The 20,719-nt window shown below is 42.1% G+C and overlaps 2 protein-coding genes across 2 annotated transcripts in view; one reads left to right on the top strand and one right to left on the bottom strand.

The window, feature by feature from the left end:
* Nucleotides 1-20,719, bottom strand: part of LOC141271843 (uncharacterized) — a 165,227-nt gene that overhangs the window by 92,107 nt on the left and 52,401 nt on the right. The gene's annotated exons all lie outside the window — the stretch shown is intronic.
* Nucleotides 4,442-7,788, top strand: LOC141271405 (uncharacterized). The gene is made up of 4 exons (XM_073681491.1): nucleotides 4,442-4,547; nucleotides 4,950-4,974; nucleotides 6,068-6,681; nucleotides 7,323-7,788. The coding sequence occupies exons 3-4, from the start codon at nucleotides 6,389-6,391 to the stop codon at nucleotides 7,786-7,788; spliced, it is 759 nt and encodes a 252-aa protein (XP_073537592.1). The 5' UTR covers nucleotides 4,442-4,547; nucleotides 4,950-4,974; nucleotides 6,068-6,388.

Below are 20,719 nucleotides of genomic sequence, written 5' to 3'. Positions count from 1 at the left end.
CCGCAGCCGTTAAGGCGCTCTTATACAAAAGAGCACTTACCCGGCTGAACGCCACAGAGATCCTCAGGGATGTGTGGCGCCGTGGCCCTTTGCTCCCCCCTACGGCGGAACACGCAGGGACCCCCAGATGTGGTGTGCATCTCCGCCAGGGAGCGCCCTGTATCCCCCGGGGCCGGCGGGTTTCTGTGGGGACCTCCTCAAGGGGTACACAGAGCCGCCAGGGGAGGGTCAGGGGTCTCAGTAGTGCTGAGACCTCTAGACCACGGAGGGCCCAAGTCTCGCTGGATATAAAATAACAAACTCTTCTGAGGAGCTGCCGAGGCAGCGACTATCCTCTGAGACCTCAGATAAAAGACTGGAGAACATGGGAGTAGGAGGAGCCTTTATACTGGAGGGGCCGGTCGTCACTTTTTCTAATCTGAGGTGAACTATCGTAAGGGGCTCTGCCTACCCACTAAGTAATGGATTTGTGTCTCCCTTCTTTCCCTTCTGCTGCTGAAATATAGATATACATATAAAGAGAGATATAGATAGAGAGATATGGTTTTTTTTAAATCCCAAGCCTGGTTCCACCCCCCGCCCTAGGTAATCCTCTTGGCTTCAATAAGCACTATGCAGCTTTTTCTTTGATCCCTCCTGCGGTTTCTGGTGGCTCGGAGAAGAGGGCACCCCCAGCACCATGTTAAGTCAATGGGAGGAATGAATGGCATGTCCCTATCTCACTTTAACCTGGATTTTTCCGGAACCGTGGGTCTGATAAACATTCCAAGATATAAACTCTGTAGATTGGCCCGTCAGATTTCCAGGGATTTGTCTTCTGAGTGAGAGGCACATTGTACCGAGGAGCAGCGTCCCAAGAGCCGTGACCCCCCTCTGACCAGGTGGCCCATGTCTACTAAATGTGGTTACTCACTTTCCGGTGATGATATCTCGGCTTGTGAAGATCCAGGATGGCCCAAACTTTCAGAGTGTGCAGAGCTCAAGTAGACCTACACAATGAGGGGTGGCACTTGTTAATAGTCAAAGCGGTTTCAGAACAAGACATGTCTAAATTCGGTACCGTTTGCTCCGATTCCAAAGGTCCAGTCGAAAATTGGAGATAAATTGGAGATATACACTTTGCATCACTCACTCTCCCCTTTCAAGGGACTCCTCACATGTGTATGTATGCCATTTCCCTGGGGAACAGTGCCCCAAGAAGCGAGGCACCCCTACCTGGTTAATGCTAAGTGTGAGACTGTGAGAGTGAGTGCAGTATATGGCACATACTATCAAAGTCTCACAACTAATTATCAGTATCTGAAAATGCTCCTCCGACTTTGGGGCTCAGATCTCAGCCACTAAGGGAGCAGGATGCTCACGGACAGAGATGTTTTTAGATAATCCTCTTGGCTTCAATACGTGCCTAGCGGAAAATACAGGCCTGGATATATCCTTTAAATAATAGAATAAATATTATCAAATGTTAAACATTTTTGGTCATAAAATAAGCTTCAGCTAAACAATTGATTTTGATAAATTTACATTAGAGTGTACATAGTGATTTATATCTATCTATCTGTATACAGGGGGCTGTATACAGGGAGGTCGGTTCTCGGGTCTGTGTATGTATATATATATGTATATATATACATACATGCTTGCAAACACTTTATTAACAGAAAACCCTCAGGCCATGTGCCCACGTAGCGTTTTTACGGCTGCGAAATCGCCGCGAAAACGCTTGTAAAACCATCTGCCATGGAAAGCAATGTGAATTTGGATGTGCTGTGCACATGATGCGCTAATTTGTGCGCCGAATTTGCATTGCGTTGCAAAACGCAGCATGATCATTTCTACTGCGATTACGCTGCAAATTCGCGGCCATTGAGGAACATTGAAATGCAACAAACCCGCAGGTATATGTGGATTTGCTGCGTTTCAATTAAATTCAATGGCCGCGAATTTGCAGCGTAATCGCGGTGCGTGTGGTACCCGGGATGAAGAGGAGACTACAACTCCTCTTCATCCCGGCTACCACGCGGTTAAAAAAAGAAATAAAAAAGTTAAAAATAAACAAAACCTATATATTCACCTCTCCGGCGGTCCCCGGTCTGCTCCCGGCCACGTCCTCTCTCTTCGTCATCCCGCAGTGTACTGTCAGGACCTGCGGTGACGTCATTTAGTCACCTGATGGTCATGTGACCCCTGACGTCGGCGGTCAGGTGATGGTCGCGTGACCATCAGCTGACTAAATGACGCCACCGCAGGTCCTAACAGTACACTGCGGGACGCCGACGAGAGAGGATCGTCGCCGGGAGGAGACCGGAGAGGTGAGTATACAGGGTTTTTTTTATTTTTAACGTTTTAATTCTTTTTTTTTTTTTTTTTTTGCATTTAAAGCATCTTAGCCTGTGTGCCCACGTAGCGTTTTTCAAGCGTATATGCTGCGGAATTTCCGCAGCGTAAACGCTTGAAAAACGCATGTATATCCGCACCCCATGGTCCCCAATGGCATTCCGCAATGTCAATGCCCATGCTGCGGATTTTTCCGCAGCGTATATGCTGCGGTCAAAAATCCGCAGCATGTTCATTAATTTTGCGGAAGCGCAGCGGAATCAATGTGCGGATGGTACCCAAGTCTGGAGGAGAGGAGTCTCTCATCCAGACCTGAGTACCAAAGAACCTGTAAAAAAAAGAATAAAATAAAGTTTATACTTATCTTCTGATGTTTTCCCTCCGTCGCGCTGTTGTCTGAAGGACCTGCCACGTCATTGAGTCATGTGACCCACCACATGACTCAATGACGTCACCGCAGGTCCTGCACACAACAGCGTGAGCCGCTCAAGCCTCCGGACGGGGCAGAGAATGCATCAGAAGGTGAGTATAAAGTTTATTTTTTTATTTTTTACCATTCTGAACAAGTTGTCAAGCACTTTTCCAAGTGATGCTTGGAGAAGTGCTTGATAACCCGCATGCGGAAATGCATGCAAAGACGCCTCACAAACGCTTCTACCTGGCGGGAAAACCGCATGTAATATCCGCATGCGATTTTCCCGCCAGGGAGAAGCGTAAAAAATATGCTTCAGGTCCGCAACGTGGGCACATAGCCTTAGTTGTTCACACATTATAAATCCATGCCGGTTGCATGGATTTGTATTGTGTGATCAACTTGTCAAGCACTTTTCCAAGTGATGCTCAAAATCGCTTGGAAAAGTGCTTGAAAAAACGCATGCGAAAACGCATGTAAAAACGCTGAAAAAACGCTTCTCTCTGGCAGAAAAAACGCATGTAAATCTGCATGCGTTTTTTTCTGCCAGAGAGAGGCAAAAACGCTCTGCATCAAATCTGCTACATGGGCACACAGCCTCAGTCTTGCTTATTCCTCACCCACTGCTGAGCTGATAACATCTAATGAATGGGCTGGGGAGAACCATTCTTTTTCAAAATGTACAATCACAAGCCTTAGGCTGTGTTCACACGATGCGTATTTCATGCGTTTCCGCGGCGTTTTTGCAGTTGCGTAAACGCCGCGGAAACGCATGAAAAACGCATGGTAGAAGGGCAGCAATGTTCCCCAATGGAAATCCGCATGTGCTGTGCCCATGATGCGGATTTTTCCGCAGCGTTAACGCTGCGGTCAAAAATCCGCAGCATGTCAATTAATTTTGCGGAAACGCGGCGATTTCGCCGCCATTGACTTGCATTAGAACGCGCCAATTCCGCAAGACAGCATTTGTACTTGCGTAATTGGTGCGTTCTAATGTGCGGATGGTACCCGGGTGTGGAGGAGAGGAGAGTCTCATCCACACCCAGGTACCATTGAAAAAGCTGTAAAAAGAAGAATAAAATAAAAAATAAATGTATTCTTACCATCTGTCGGCCCGCGCAGCGCTCCCGCTTGGTTCCCGGCACTTGCAGTGAGTTGTAGGACCTGCGGTGACGTCAGAGTCATGTGACGGGTCACGTGACGCTGACGTCGGCAGGTCTTTCAATTCAAAGTTGCCGGCAGCCGGGAGAACGGAGTGAGCAGGACAGCGCGGGCCATCGGAGGTAAGTATATACACTCTCTCGGTTCACACTGTATAAATCCATGCTGTTTGCATGGATTTATACAGTGTGACCTAGTTATCAAGCACTTTCCAGGTGATGCTAACATCGCCTGGAAAGCGCTTGTCAATCTGCATGCGGAAACGCATGTGAATCTGCATGTGGATCCGCATGTATTCTGCAGGAAAAACGCATGCACAATCTGCATGCGTTTTTTCTGCCAGGGAGATGCAGAAATGATGCAGAAATTTTCTGCTTCATTTCTGCATCGTGTGCACATACCCTTACTCCGCCTACCTGTGAAACAAATACAAACTGGGACGCTTGAAACCATTTTGACAGACTAGCTGAAAAGCTATTGCTTTCTTACTTTGAATATCACTTTTGCTATTTTGCTAATATTGTTTTTTTTTTTCAGAGATTGATATTGCACTTTTGGACACTGCTTCTAGAAGATATATTTGTTTTCTTAAACTTTTGGATACCATACTTCAGTTTCAAGCACGAAGTCTGCTAAAGTAAGTTCAAATATTTATTCTTATGGAGTATATATATATATCCTTTAAATAATTGAATAAATATTATCAAATGTTAAAAATTATTGGTCATAAAATAGCCTTCAGCTAAACAAATTATTTTGATAAATTAACATTAGAGTGTACATAGTGATTTTGGTGTAATTATGTATATATATACCTCTGTATACAGGGATACGGTTCTGGTGTCTGGTCCAGGGTTTGTATACAGGAAGTCTGGAGGATATATACACACTTGTAAACTTTTTATTTACAAAGAACCCCCAGACTTACTTTTTCCTCACCCCCTGCTGGGCTGAAACCATTGTGAAAAGCTATTGATTACTTACCTTGGATGTCACTTTTGCCATTTTCCTAATATTGCTTTTTTCGCTTTTTTTTCAGTTTCAAGCATGAATTCTGTTAAAGTGTAAGTTCAAATATCCATTCTCATGGAGGATATATCCAGGGCTGTATTTGATATTCATGCTGTCTTAGGCACTTTAAATGGGCATGCCCCCTACACAGATCAGTCAGACTAAGGGCATGTGCACACAGCGTTTTTTTACACGGTCTCCACACTATTCTCTCCAATAAAATATTCCCACCACATTGTCTGACCTAGTGATATATGATGGGTATAGCACCCCCTCACCCCCCCCACACTGTCCATTCTCCAAACAGAGCTCCCCACCCATGTTTTCCACCCAGGTTCTCCCACCCAGGTTCTCCATACACCCAGGTTTTCCATAAAGCTCCACCCTCCCCTCCCCAGGTTCTCCATATTGCTTCTTCCCCCTCCCCAGGTTCTCATTCTGCACTCTGCATTGATGTCGGCAGCGTGATGAGGTCTTCTCATCGTGCAGCAGTGACATCAGCAGCGTGCGCACGCCACAGCCCAAGGGGTCAGAGAGCTGATTGGAGCGCCACAGACCCCGAACCTACCGGCGCACACAGACTTTCATTTGAATTAGCGTCTTAAAGACACTAATAAAAATAAATACAGGGATACCCGCCCACCCCCCACATGCCTGCAAAGACTCCGGTTTTGTTATGGAGTCTGGGGAAGGGAGGGGAAATTTTAAAAAATATATATTTATTTTTTTAAATCCTGAGCCTGGTTCCGCCCCCACGACCCACCACCCTAGGCACCGGACCTAGATATATATGTAGATATATAGATGTAAAGATATAGATAGACATATAGAGAGAGATATATAGATAGATATATATTTTATTTTAAATCCCGAGCATGGCTCCACCCCCCGCCCTAGGTACAGAAGATACAGGCCTGGATATATCCTTTAAATAATTGAATAAATCTTATCAAATGTTAATCATTTTTGGTCATAACATAAGCTTCAGCTAAACAATTGCTTTTGATAAATTTACATTAGAGTGTACATAGTGATTTTGGTGTAATTGTGTACTTTCATACTTTCATGAGATGCTTTTCTTATGGATAAGCTTTGGACCATCAGAAATGGAGCATTTAATAACTATTACCTCTGCCTTTTTAACAGTCACAACCGAACTCCGAAGACTTGCCCATTATGCCTCAGGCCACAGAAAATCCTCTCTACCCATTTAAAGCGGACATGTATGAGACTGAGCAGTAAAGATGAGAGAGAGAAGCTACTCTGGAATCGGCCAAAAAGACTCTGGTCAACATTGCATCCAAGGGAACAGCTATCGATTATGAAGAGATCTTGTCTCTTGGATCCCTGGAGAATGTTGTCCTCTTCTTGGAAGAAAGAGGGTTTTTAATATTCAACAAACTGTCTACCTCTACACCACTTACTGCTGGTGCTTCATCTGAGCAACCAACCACTGCTGAAACTGAGATGCTAGAAGAGAACGTTGCAGGTGTACTGGTCCCAGAGGAGACAGAAGGAGAAATGGAGGTTACACCGGCACATGAAGAGCGTGAAGATGATGTTGAGTATGTACCCACCCTATTGGAGCCTGAAGAGCCTACAGAATACTGGCATGCTGATGATGAAGAAGAAAGAAGACCGGAAGAAGAAGAAGACAGTAGAGAAGAAGGTCCCAGAGATGTTAAACTTACACTGCTACCCGAGGATGGTCACAACGAAGAAAATGTGGAGGAAGCGGGTTTCAATCAAACCACACAGAGGTCAGTATGTATAGATGGCCTATATCCTCTTAGCACTGCTAAAGTCTACTTTTTCTGACATAAAATGTGCACCCTTCTGTATGTCCTTGTATACCCTAGCTTTCTCTACCCCATCCTCTTTCTCCCCCATCCTCCTTCTCCCCCTCCCTTTCCCTTCAACTGTTATGCCTCTTATGTTTATCAAGCAATATCAAAATAGGACGAAGTCCAGCAATCGTCAGATGGAAGGAGGAGAAATATTGGATATTTTTTATTTTTCATCTCCTCCTTCCATCTGACGATTGCTGGACTTCGTCCTATTTTGATATTGCTTGTTAAGCCTGAGTGTAGGCCCAAGATCTCTGTTCGTCCACCGCACCTACTCCTCTTGGACCTTGTGCACCTTGTCTACTAACTGCTGAACTGATCTACCCATTTTATTTGACTCTTATGTTTATACATGAAACACTATGTAATTAATCTACATGTTGACATCCTTTTGCTTATGAGTTTATATTGCAAGCCTGACTGTGGCTGATGGTTGATCATACAGGTTTGCTAGTAAGCTATATGTTATGTTCTGTGACAAAAAGTAGTAAAGGGAGAATTGGTTAAAAAATGTCTAATGCCTGAGCTGTTTCTTTATTTCTCACCAATTACAGAGCCTTGCAGACAAAATGGACAGCAGATACAAGAAAGAAGATGCTGGCAGCTGGACTATACAAACGCCACTCTTTGCAGGACCCACTGCTGGTGGGCTTCGCCAACTATTTACTGCACACCTTGGGGGTGAGACACTTCAGACAGGAAGTTGAGGATGTAGCCAGGTTCCTCTTTTACATGAACCCCAAGGTTGCCAATCTGGACTTTGTAAAAGATGTAGAAAAAGTCAACTCCTTCTTTACAAATCTGCGGGACCTGAATCTGGCAAATCAGACCATTTTCAACTACCTAAAACATGTGCGTAGGTTCATGACTTACAATGTGAGAGCCTCCAACCTCTTTGAAAAAAACCGTGCACTGTTTAGGTCATGTGAGTTTTTTAGGACCGTGACCGAGGATATACAAAAGAGGTTGTCAAAGGGAATATCAAGAGAAGTTGTCAGCAAAAGCTGGGTTATGAGCTAATATTTATATTGAAGTAATATGAAATTATGGATAATGTAAAATCTAAATGTATATATTTTCTCCTCCATTTAATTTCCCTCAACCTTAAAACACTGCTTGGTAATTACTAAGGAATGCAATATTGACACCTGCAGCTTGGTAATGCAATTACCCTGCTATTTCAATTAGCAATCTGACAGTTAAGAATTGCCTTTGCAAAGCAAAATGGCCCTGGCAATATTGGTATTTGGAGGTCTATATTAGGTAAAATGCATATTAGTGTCTGCTCATGATATATTTATATTACTCCCTTATATAGCGCCATTAATTCCACAGCGCTTTACATACATCATCATCACTGTCCTCATTGGGACTCACAATCTACATTCCCTATCAGTATGTCTTTGGAATGTGAGAGGAAACCGGAGGAAACCCACGCAAACACGGGGAGAACATACAAACTCCTTGTAGATGTTGTCCTTGGTGGGATTTGAATCCAGGTCCCCAGCGCTGCAAGACTGCAGTGCTAACCACTGAGCCATATATGTGTTAATGCTACCATAGGTGGCCCTGTGGTTTGTTTAGCTTGACTCTTGGTGGTGTTTATTTAGTGTATGTGTATCTTATACCATGTGATTATCTTAGGGAGTACAAGTGGTTAATTATAACTCCACTTATTTGATGCAAACACTCTGCATAATTGCTTGATTGTTTATGGGGCATTGACACTTTGTTGTATTCCCCCTGAACACTCACCAGTTTTGGGTATTTCACATATAGCATTTACCTTGGCATTTAATTACCTGAATCTGCTGTATTTGGGCAGTCCTTCCGTGTAAATTATTTCCTCCCATTTTTTGCTATCTCCCATTACACCATATTGATCATGAATGTTTTGAATTGATTTTAATGGTTTGTTTTGTTCATATTTGTAACATAATAATATCTGATTTCCTTTTATTGTGTTGTGTGCACTCTATTATACTATGCAGCCTTTCCTCTCCTATTGTAATTAATTGTTTGCATAGTGAGTAACACCCCTTGTTTTTGGTCCCCTTCATTACCTTATTACATTCATTTTTGTTACACTTTTTTCTTCTTCTTATGAGATATCATAACCCTCATACACTTAGTATTGAAGTAGATATTTTTTTATATATTTGTGCTGTGTGTGGCTTGTATATACTGTAATATTCTATTATTAATTTTATTTTTAGGTACCTTGCACTGACAACATCACAAAGTACACCTCAGGAGTGACGGAAGATCCTGGATGTGGCAAAGCAATCATTTTTAAAGTGTCTTCAAGCTGCCAAAGATGGATGTGTTCGTCAAAGCACCCAGCTGAAAACGATTTACTATCTACAGGCCCTGCTTGTCCTGAAGCATCTGCAGCGACCGGAGGTCGTACAGAACATGACTGGAAGTTCCTCTCTTCTCTTTATTCACTACTCATACTCATTTTTGGTTTACTTTTCTTTATGTCGAACCTTTGGTCTCTTCATCCTTAGGTGTCTGAGTGGAAGGAGAGGATTAGCCACACATATGATGGGGGAAGAGCTCGTTGTTATCGGTGTAAAGTTACACAAGACCGCTACACAGCAAGTGGCGACATTTGTGCTGACTAAGGAAGAAGAAATGGTGAGATTTAGTCATGCTCCTTATTCATTTCTGATTTAATAAATGATGACACATTTCTATTATTTTACTATATTAATTATTAATATTTCCTTTTGTTTTATTTCTAGTGGTTCAGAGTCTACTATGAAAGAGTCAGACCAAAGCTTGTGAGGAAGAACTCTCAACCTCGGGGAAGGAGATCTTCAATGTCTCAAATGACATTGCACGGTACCATAATAAGTAAGATTTACAAAAATGACCAATTATTCTTGAATAAAAAGCACATTATCATTCTTCAATAGCAAATGTAGTGCTATGTATTTTTTTCTGTATTCCTTTCTAGGTAGGATGGCAGTGGTAGCAAACTGTTCTGGGCTAATATTATTGATCTCTTATTAATCACTGATCAGTTGAGCGCCAATAAGATGTGCAGCACCCAAAATATGCAATGAATGGCGCTCAGAAGTAGTGATGGGCGAACCCCTGACTGTTCCGGTCTGGCGGGTTCAGCCAAACGCCGAACAGTTTATTAAAAGTTCAAGCTCGGGTACCAGAACAGTACCCCAACCTGAACATGGACCCCATTCATGTGAATGGGGGACCCCAACACCCCTGGTTTTTATCATTCTTCAATAATTAATGTAGTGCAATGTATTTTATTTTTTCTGTATTCTTTTCATGGTACAAACTTCTGGTGATCTCAAGTCAACTTGTGAGGAGGGTATGTGAGACATGGACTCTCCCAAACTATTCAGACTCAGAGAAGTGTCTCTTTGCAAAATATGTAGCACACACCAATATGACTGCAGAAAGGACGCATAGAGAGAAGACCCTGATGGACATATGCCATGCATACAAACTGGTGGCACAGGCAGGGAAAGAAACCAGTGATGAGGCTCAAGACAGCACTTCAAGGTAATATATTGTGGGTAGTAAATTCATATACGCTCTGTAATATCACATTGTTATTTTTTTTTTTTCAGCTGTGTCCCAGCTATGAAAAGCTATTTTAGGTCTTCATAACTACTATAACATTAAACTTTGATTCTTTGAACATTAAACCTCCACCACCATGTTTGGCAGTTAAAAAAAAAGTACAATATAAGGTTTTGCTAACTTTTCCTTAGGGATGCCGAAGCCTGCAGTGCCCAGGAGGAAGACCGCAGGGAAGAGGACTGAAGACTCCAAGTGGACAACTAGTGAACCGGATGAGATCTGGACTACAAGGTGAATAATACACCAAAATGATAAACCTGTCTATAGCTAGTTTGTGCATGTATCACCTGATTGTATACTAATGGTCATTTTATTCATATACCCATCTAATTATCTTTTTTCAGAGCAAGATCACCCTCTCCCCAGCTCGGGATAACTAGGTCCCAGAGAAAAAGGGTGGGGCAGGACAGGAGTCCCTCAAGGTAATGAGTGTTCACTGTCTGACATTAGTGATTGGAAAATAAAATAAAAAAAAAAAACTCTCAAACTGTCTGATCTCATATAAGGTTGTAATTTCAGTCTTCATTTTTTTTTGTCTTTTAAAGGCATGAAGATCCAACAGACAGAAGGAGGGACACACTACCAAAATGTGTTCCCATTGTCTACCTACGTCGCCTTGATGAGGACACTGCCCAAACCTGTGGACACTCTATAATATCACATTTTTATTTTATTTTTGTTAGCTGTGTCCCAGCTATGAAAAGCTATTTAGGTCTTCATAACTACTATAACATTAAACGTTCATCCTTTTCACAATAAACCTCCACCACCATGTTTGTCAGTTACAAAAAAAATTACACTTTTCACAGCCCTGGTACCAGCCCATACATAACTAGGTATTTGTAACATGCTAACTTTTTAGTATAATCTCTTTTTATTGAAATAATAAAAGACATAAACATACAAAATCAACATCAGTAGGAGCCAGTGCTCAGTCTCGACGATCAAAATATTATATATTCACATATCTACTATTTTTCTTATAAGACTGAGGCACCTTTATCCAGCAATATAAGCTTACTTTTGTCTGTTCCAACAATGGAACCAAGAGTATATATCAAATATCAACAATGCCAAAACGAGAGAAAAGAAGAAAGAAAGAGAGAGAGAGAGAGAAAAAAAAAAAGGGGGGGGGGGGGAGAGCAGGAGAAGAAGTAATAAGAAAGTGAAAATAGGAAAGGAGAGAAGGATTTAAGGAATGGGAACGGGGCAGGGGAATCTGAGCTAAGGTTCTATTTTAATTTCACTAATGATCTCCAGCACCAATCCGGATCCAATTCGCCTATTCATCAGTTTTTACCCAAATAGCCCGTGGAACTCCGACGAGTCTTGAAACAAGATCCAAACACTCCAGATCTTCATGAATTTATCCGCACAATCATTGAAATCAGCAGAAAGCTCCTCCATTCTGCAGATATTAGCCATTTCATTATACCACTCTGAGATTGGGGGGATTTGAGGTGACCTCCAATAACGTGGAATCACCACACGAGCTGCCGTTAAACAAAATCTTAAAATATCTTTTTTTTGGGATCTAATCGATGAAGGCAGAATGGAAAGTAGGGCTATCTCAGGGCAGTTCTCAACCCTATTTCCAGTAATTAGGTTATAGTTAGAGAATATTTTATCCCACAGAGGTTTGATCCGACTACATTCCCACCAGAGCATAGATCCCCTTTCCACTCCACATCGCCAACACATGTCTGAAGTTGCCGGAAACATGGAGTGGAGTTTCACAGGATACCGATACCATCTTGCCATAATTTTGAAATTTTTCTCCTGCGCATAATTTGCACCCGACATTTTGTGTGTAAACAAGAAACTTTTTTCCCAGTCTGATGAGGGTATGACATGTCCCAATTCCTGTTCCCACTTATGTTGAAAATTAAGCTTTCCTGAGATATTTACCCCCATCAGACAATTATAAAGCATGGATATTACATGGTTGGGAGGAGCTTCCTGCAAAAACAGTCTCTCAAAGGAAGATGGTGTACACTGGAACAGGGGCACTGCCCCCCTGGACGACAAAAACGATTGTAACTGTAGATATTCCAACCACTGGAGTTTTGTAGACGGATATCTGTCTTGTATTGTATTAAATGATGGAAATCTACCATTTTCGAATATCTGCAGAAGGCGAACATCCTCCCTAGCTCTCCATCCCATAAAAGAATCCCTCAAATATCCAGGAGGGAAGGAGGGATTGGAGAATAATGGCATAAGAGGGCTGATTGTACTAGAGGAAAAGTATTTTTTCATAATTGCATGCCAAATTTTGATTGTACCCCTAGTCAATTCAGACAAACCTCCAATTGAGGAAACATCTGAGGCGAAGAGCCAAGGAAGGTGCTTCAAAGGAACAACTACTCCCTCCTGCTCAACAGTGACCCATTGCTTTGTCAAAGAATTATAGTGCCAGTCTAGAAGGCGACCCAAAGCAGAGGCTTGAAAATATGTTTTAAAATTCGGAAATCCAGCTCCACCAGCTGCCTTAGGGCGGTTCAAAGTCTGCATACTTATCCTAGGTCTACCTTTACCCCACACAAACCTAGTTAATACTGTACGTAATCTGCTGAAAAAGCTGCATGGGGGAGAGATAGGGACAGTTTGAAAAATATATAAAAAGCGGGGAAGTATATCCATTTTTACAGCATTCATTTTGCCAAACCAGGACATTCTCAGTTTACTGTAATTTAGTAAATCTTTACATGTACGTTCCAAGAGAGACTGGTAGTTTAGCGCATACATTTTTGACAAGTCAGAAGAAACGAGCACTCCCAAGTATTTTATCGCCTCCGATTTCCACTTAAAAGGGAAGTTGTCCATCACCTGTCTAACCTCTCTCTGCGGCAACGATACGTTTAATGCCTCCGATTTTGAGTAATTAACTTTGAAATTACTCAGGAACCCAAATCTGTCAAACTCCTTCATTAACGAAGGAAGAGATGTCTGAGGTTGAGATACATAGAGGAGGAGATCATCTGCATATAGTGCTGTCTTATAAGTCCTTGTACCTATTTTTACCCCTTGAATACTACTATTTTTCCTTATAGCGTTGGCCAGGTGTTCCATCACTATCACGTACAGAAGGGGGGACAGAGGGCACCCCTGTCTAGTCCCATTTTGTATCTTAAAGGGTGAGGACAGGGCTCCATTAACTCTAACTCTGGCAGTAGGACCTGAATACAAGGAGAAAATCAACTGTAAAAATCGTGGTCCAATGCCTATTTGGTTTAGTGCTTCCTTCATAAATTGCCAATGAACCCTATCAAAAGCCTTCTCTGCATCAACAGATAGAAGGCCCATAGATACGGAATTGCTTTTAGCTTTGGAGATTAGCAACATAGTCTTAATGGTGTTATCTCTTGCCTCTCGGCCCTGAATAAATCCTACTTGATCTGTGTTTATAAGGGAGGGTAACAATGGGGCCAGTCTCTCTGCTAGAATTTTGGAGAGTATTTTAATGTCTACGTTTATTAATGATATGGGTCTATAATTAGCCGTGCTTGTAAGATCTTTACCCTGTTTAGGAAGGATACTAATATGGGCTTCCAATGATTGGGGGACGAAACACGTCTTATCATTTAGTGAGTTAAATGTTTTATGCATAATAGGGGATAGTTGAGTTTTAAGGGACTTATAGAATGCTGGGGTAAATCCGTCTGGACCAGGACTTTTACCAGATGGTGTAGATTGAATAGCAAGATTGACCTCCTCCTCCATAATGTCTTTTTCCAGTTCCCCAGAGACCTGGCTATCTAAGGATGGTAAAGAAGTATCCTGTATATACTCTTTAATTCGGGCAGTTAGGTCACAGGGAGAGAGATCAGAATATTGCCCTTTAATATTATATAATTTCTCATAGTATGAGCGAAATATCTCGATAATTTCTGAAGGGTTATGGGCATCCTCCCCATTCTGTTTCTTGATATATGGAATGTATGTTGCCACAGAACGAGGATGAAGCAATCTTGAGAGTGCCCGTCCACATTTATCTGACGATTCATAAAAAAAACTTTTAGTTTGCTCCCTATGTCTTAGATACTTTTGCTCAAGCAAGATCTTAAGATCATTCCTTTTTTTTGATAGTTCTGCAAGTGTATTAGGTGACAATGTATGTTTGTGCGATGTCTCCAATATGTGTATCTGTCTCAACAGGTCATTCACCCTCTGTGTTCTTTCTTTTTTGAGTCTTGAACCATGTTTGATCAACACGCCTCTCATGACACATTTTAGAGTTTCCCATTGCAGAGGAGTTGAGGTCTGATCTGTTTTGTGAATTTGCATAAAAGAATCAACAGAATCTTTTAATTCCGTCATGCAGGTACTATCCTTGAGAAGGTGATCATTCATTTTCCATGTCCACGAGCATCGGACAGAGGAAGGAATAGATAGGGATAGAAAAATTGGAGCATGATCAGACCACAACATGTCGCCTATTGTGGCAGATGGGTTTAAGGAAAGAGCGTGATGACTCAACAGGAAGAAATCAATGCGACTATATGAACCATGCGCAGGAGAAAAATATGTGTAATCCTTACCATGAGGATTTAAGATTCGCCAAACGTCTGTCAATCTGAGGGCGTGGATGGCCCGCTTCAGTGATCGGAGCCTTCTTGAAGGGACAACACCCCTTCCTGAGGATGAATCTAGCGCGGGATTCCATGTGAAGTTAAAGTCTCCACCTGCAATCAGAATACCTTCTGCGAATTCAGAGAGGGATGTTAGAAAGGACCTACACATGGGGATCTGGTCTTTGTTACGGAGGTACCAATTTGCTATTGTATATATTGATTCCGCTATTTTAAGTTTTAAAAACACATATCTGCCTTTATCATCAATGAGGGAATCTATGAAGGTGTAAGCCAACGATTTGTGTATGGCTATGGATACACCCTTAGAGCGTGAATCCGGATTAGTGCTGTGAAACCATCGAGAATAATACCGATCACCAAGAACAGGCACATGCCCCATTTTAAAATGCGTTTCTTGTAACATAAGAACCTGAACTTTTTGTTTGTGCATAGAGTATAAAATTTGAGAACGTTTCTGTGGGACATTAAAGCCTCTTACATTCAATGAACCTACTTTAATAGATGACATGATTACCAATGGTGAGGAAGGGGGTGGGGTAAGATGGGAGACAGAAATATAAAGAAAGGGACGAGAAAGTGAAAGGGGAACAAAAAATAAAATTAGAATAAAGAAAACAGTCTGATGAGGGGAGATGAGTCTATTTTACACCTGCCAGCAGTGTGTAAACCCCTTGAGAGAATGGGCTTTCTACCGAGGAGCTGCCCCCCCCAAGCCCAAACAACAGGCCAAACCTTTTGTACTAGAACTTTGATATAAAGGCAGCCAAAAACTGACATAGATTAACATCTGCTTATCGCTATATTAAATCTCAAATCAATATATCACATAACCTTGTGAGAAGATATCTGCACCTCCCAAGAACTGAATACCATTGACACAGTATAATTAGTTTTGTCACTGATATCCAGTCACATATGTGAGGTATTTAAAACATCAACTACGTTGAGAACATTTTAGAGGAACATAACATTCTAATTTCTTTCACCAGCTTGACTAGCACTGAGGGCTAGAGAATTGACCACAGATCCTTTTTGTGAGAGATGTTTCAATCTGGGGGATACGAAACGTGTTTCCTATTGATCTCTCTTCTAGATTCTTATCTGGCTTTGTTTCTTGTCACTTTTTGTGATTGTGGGTTGAGATCCGACTTGGGGCCTCCTGGGAGACTTGGCCAATCCTCGGATGATATAGATACGTGGGGGATCCCCAAGCCCTTAACAAAAGCCGGGATGTCTCCAGGGCAGCGTACCACATGTAAAACCCCAGAATGGCGGACTTGTAGGCGGAAAGGGAAACCCCAAGAATATAATATGTTCTGCTGTCTCAAAACCTCTAATAGAGGTCTTAAAGTCCTCCTCTTCTGAAGTGTGTGACGTGATAAATCAGACATGAGTTGTACAGAATGATCTTGATAAAGAATAGAATCCATTTTTCTGGCCCTTATTAAGATGCTTTCTTTGATTTTGTATTTATGAACCCGGCAAATCACATCTCGATGTTTTGACATGTCAGAGGGTCTGGGACCCAGGGATCTATGGGCCCTGTCTAATTCCAACTCACTCTCTAAGGGCCGACCCAGAATAGAGTTGAACAAATTGCGCAGTGTCTCATCCAATTTATTGTGCTCAATTGTCTCTGGAAGTCCTCTAATCCTAATATTATTGCGCCTTTCTCTGTTCTCAATATCATCTATCAAATCTGTTAGGTATTCCAATTGGTATGAGTGGGAGGACAAAGTTTGTTCATGAGATTTAACTTGTTGGGCGATGGATGCTGTGTGTGACTCAGCAGCGGACACTTTTTCTGTTAACTCTTGCATGTCCCCTCTAATGGCAGCGGTTTCAGCTCTGTAGGAGGACTCCAGTCTGGACATATAGGACTCCATGTCCTCCCTGGTTGGAATAGCTCGTATTCGAGCTTTGAGATCTCTCCACACTGCTTCATGCTGAGATATATCATCCTGTTGGCTCTCTTCTGAGCAGCCAGGAGAGGGGGAGCGCAATAATGTGTGAAAGGGGCCCCTCTCAGGGGATCTCTCGTCATCGGTGGACCACTAGGGTCTCTGCAAGTCCGGACCCGCAGCAGAGGTAAGCCCTGCCGAGTCTGAAGTGTCTGTGGGTTGGAGCACGTAGCTATCCCCCACCACGCACCTGAATCCCGGAGGCGCGAAACCAGGGTCCACCATCTTGGACTGGGGGGGGGTCCTCCGTAGCTGCGACGGTGAGGTCTCCTGTATTCTCCCACATCCGAGAGTCCTCCGCCGACGAAGGCATCGTCCGGTCTATTGATCTTGATGGGGAGCGTTTACCACGTGGGCTCAGAGCCTCCGATGCAGGAGCCGAGGAGCGCTGTGCAGGGCCCGCCGACGCCATCTTAGATCCCGCTTGTGCAGGGGAAGCAAGTGCAGTGCTTCTCAGATAGCGTGTAATGTTCGTTGGAGATGCCCGCTGGGTACTCACACTGGTCTGTGTTATGTTCCATTTCGTTTTTGCTGGCATTGGCAGTATTTTGGCTCGATTTGATGTGATAGGCATGCCCCGAAGCTGGGCCAGGGACGGGAGCAAACAACCCTGCGACTTCACTCCTCCATAGCCAGGCCACGCCCCCACATGCTAACTTTTTAATCCAATTATGAACCTAGCCTTTACACCTTAGTGTCGCCATGACTCAACAATCACCCAGGTAAAATCAGTGACCTTTTAAAAACATTAGCATTTTGAGAACTCAAACATCTAGGAATGTGGACTTGGTATGGCAGTGTATGTTTTAATATATTTCCTACTTTGCTTCTAAATACAGTAAAATATAAGGTTTATTAACTTTTCCTTAGGAATGCCGAAGCCTGCACTGCCCAGGAGGGAGACCGCAGGGAAGAGGACTGAAGACTCCAAGTGGACGTGACTGATCAAGAGGAAGATTAGTGAACCGGATGAGATCTGGACTACCAGGTGAATACATCAAAATTATGAAACAGTCTATAGCTAGTTTGTGCATGCAACACCTGATTGTATACTAATGGTCATTTTATTCATATACCCATCTAATTATCCAAAATCGCCCTCTCCCCTGCTCAGGATAATGAGGTTCCAGAAATAGAGGATGGGGCAGGAAAGGAGCCCCTCAAGGCACTAATAGTACTCACTGTTTGACATTAGTTATTGGAAAATAACAAAAAAACAAAACCCTCAAACTGTTTATCCTCATGAGGTTGTAATTTCAATCTTCATTGTCTTTGTCTTTTAAAGGCATGAAGATCCAACAGACAGAAGGAGGGACACTGCCCAAATGTGTACCAGTCGTCCTACCACGTCACTTGGATGAAAAAGATAATTTATATTATATTTCTCCTTTACTTATTATAATCTATTTCTATTCTTCTCCATCTATCTTATAAAGAATAACCTACAGCATGCCAAGGTAAAGTTGTGTTTTTTATTCCATCTTAGAAGAGAATACATGTTATGACATTTCAGCATCTCACACAGCAATCTCATGCTTGAACATAACAGTGTGAGCTGGTGTGATGCCACAACATGGATCCTCTTGTATGATGGAATAAAAATGCTACATTGATTTTACTTTACCATGGAGTACTTAAGGTTGTCCCTTGTGTCTTCTATTATGAGTCCTGATTTTAACACCGGGCACCTGGCACCATTTCTCTGTTTAATGGTTGTGCTGCTCTATTCCGGTGACTATTATCTATCTTTCATCATATTTTTCTTTACTTTTAGCATATTTAACATTATTGATGGCGATGTTCTGGAGCAGTTTTTGCAAACAGTTATCTCTTTAAGTGTCAGCCATGCCCCCTAAGAGCTAGTTTTCACACCCAGAAAATGGGAATGTTTTTCAAACGTTCTCAATGGCTATCATTACAGAGACTGATCGTATTGGTCAAGGTGTCTCAGTTTTGTGTATAAAAGGCCAGATCAGAGTCTAATTGCTCAGACTGCTCTTGGCGATCCAGTGAAGCTCTGTTCTCTCTACAGGACTGATCTCCACAGACTGCTTTGCTCTGTCTACTGGACTGCTTTGTCCAACCTGATTTTTACTTTTTGCTCTTTTTGATTTCTTTACATACAGTTTTTTCTTTTAACCAACCCAACAGCTTTTAAAAAAAACAACTTAACCTTTTCATTTTGTATCTCTTTGCTTTTGTTTTAATTCTTAGGTTTAAGCATGGAATCCAAGGTGCACAACAGAACCCCGATGACCTGCCCGATCTGTTACAAGATAGATGAGAACCTTGGCACCCACCTAAGAAGAAAATGCAAAAGAAACAGGAGCGAGGATGAGATCAAGGCTACCCTCCCACAAGCAAAGAAAAATCTGGTTGCTGTGGCAGAAAAGGGCCTGGCCATTGAGTATAATGAGGTGGAGGAGCCGGTATGTAACGGTGGGTGCCTGGAAAAAGTAATTGCATTTCTTAATGGACGTGGTTTTAAAATCATTAATCAGCCATGTCATACAAGAATGCCCCAGAAGAATGGCCATTGCGAGAAGGTTCACAACATGAGGATAGAAGGACTCCTAACAGCTGAGATGACAACCGAAGAACAAGAAGATGCAACCTCAAAGGGAGATTGTGAAGCTGCCACAGCCAAAGGAAGGAAGGAAACCAAAGAAGACACAGCCGAGCCACATGAGGAAGATGAAGGAGAAGAAGAAGAATCACCGATGGAATCTGAAGCAGCAACAACTGAGCCCAATGTTGTCTGGAGCAATCCACTATGACTTAAAATGGCCGAGGCTGGGATGTACACGAGGCATTCTCTGGATTTGGAACCAATTGCTGGCTTTGCAAGATATTTATCAAAAACCTTGCAAGCAGGAGGTAGAGAACATCGCTCGCTTTATGTACTTCATGGACAAGGAGAAGCCTTCACTGAAGTTTATATATGACATCGAGAAAACCAATGACTATTTTGACAAACTATTGGAAATCGGAAACACTCACCAGACTGTCTTTAATTATATGAAAAATGTTAAGCGGTTCATATCTTACCTAATGAATGCAACATCCCTTCATCATAAAGACCAGGAGACATATGGAGCAGCGGGAATGTACCTCAGCCAGCTAGGAGTATTTCAGAAGAGGCTAAGCAAAGGAATCTCCAGGGAGAATATCTTGAAGAAGTAAGTGTAAAAGAATTAATAGGAAAAAAATGTACCTTGTTACTAGGAAGAAAATGTGCCTTGTTACTTTATTCATCAATGTAATTTGAATTTCTTGTATTTCCAGAGAAAACCGCTTATTGGACGAGATGAAAAGACCAGACGAGATGCAATCTATCCTGAGAGTTGCAAAGACAGATTTTGAAAAGGCCATAAACAAGGCGGACCAGGATGAAAGGCTTCTAGATAGTGACAAGCTAGTTATTTGCAACTATCTTGAATGCTATATAATGTTGAATAAATTACAACGACCTGGTGTGGTGCAAAATATGACTGTAAGTAACCTGTAGTACATTTCCCTTTTTTTTTTTTTTTTTTTTATAAATCAATTAGTTATAGCTTTATTAATGCAAATTTCACAGTTTCTTATCTTGTAGGTCGAGGAGTGGAAGAAAAGAGATCCTTATCCTGAAAGTCATGTAGGTGTCGAAATACATGAACACAAGACAGCAGCAAACCAGATTGCGGTATTGATTTTGAATAAAGAAGATGAAAGGGTAAATATCTATCTTTCTATCTCCTATCCGTCTGTCTATCTATCTTCTCTATGATTGATCTAACA

The sequence above is a fragment of the Phyllobates terribilis genome, unplaced genomic scaffold, assembly GCF_046119375.1.
Source record: "Phyllobates terribilis strain yellow unplaced genomic scaffold, ASM4611937v1 Scaffold_5__5_contigs__length_657084704, whole genome shotgun sequence".
Taxonomy (NCBI): domain Eukaryota; kingdom Metazoa; phylum Chordata; class Amphibia; order Anura; family Dendrobatidae; genus Phyllobates; species Phyllobates terribilis.
The sequence above is the reverse complement of the archived record's forward strand: the minus strand, read 5'-3'. Positions and strand labels throughout refer to the sequence as shown.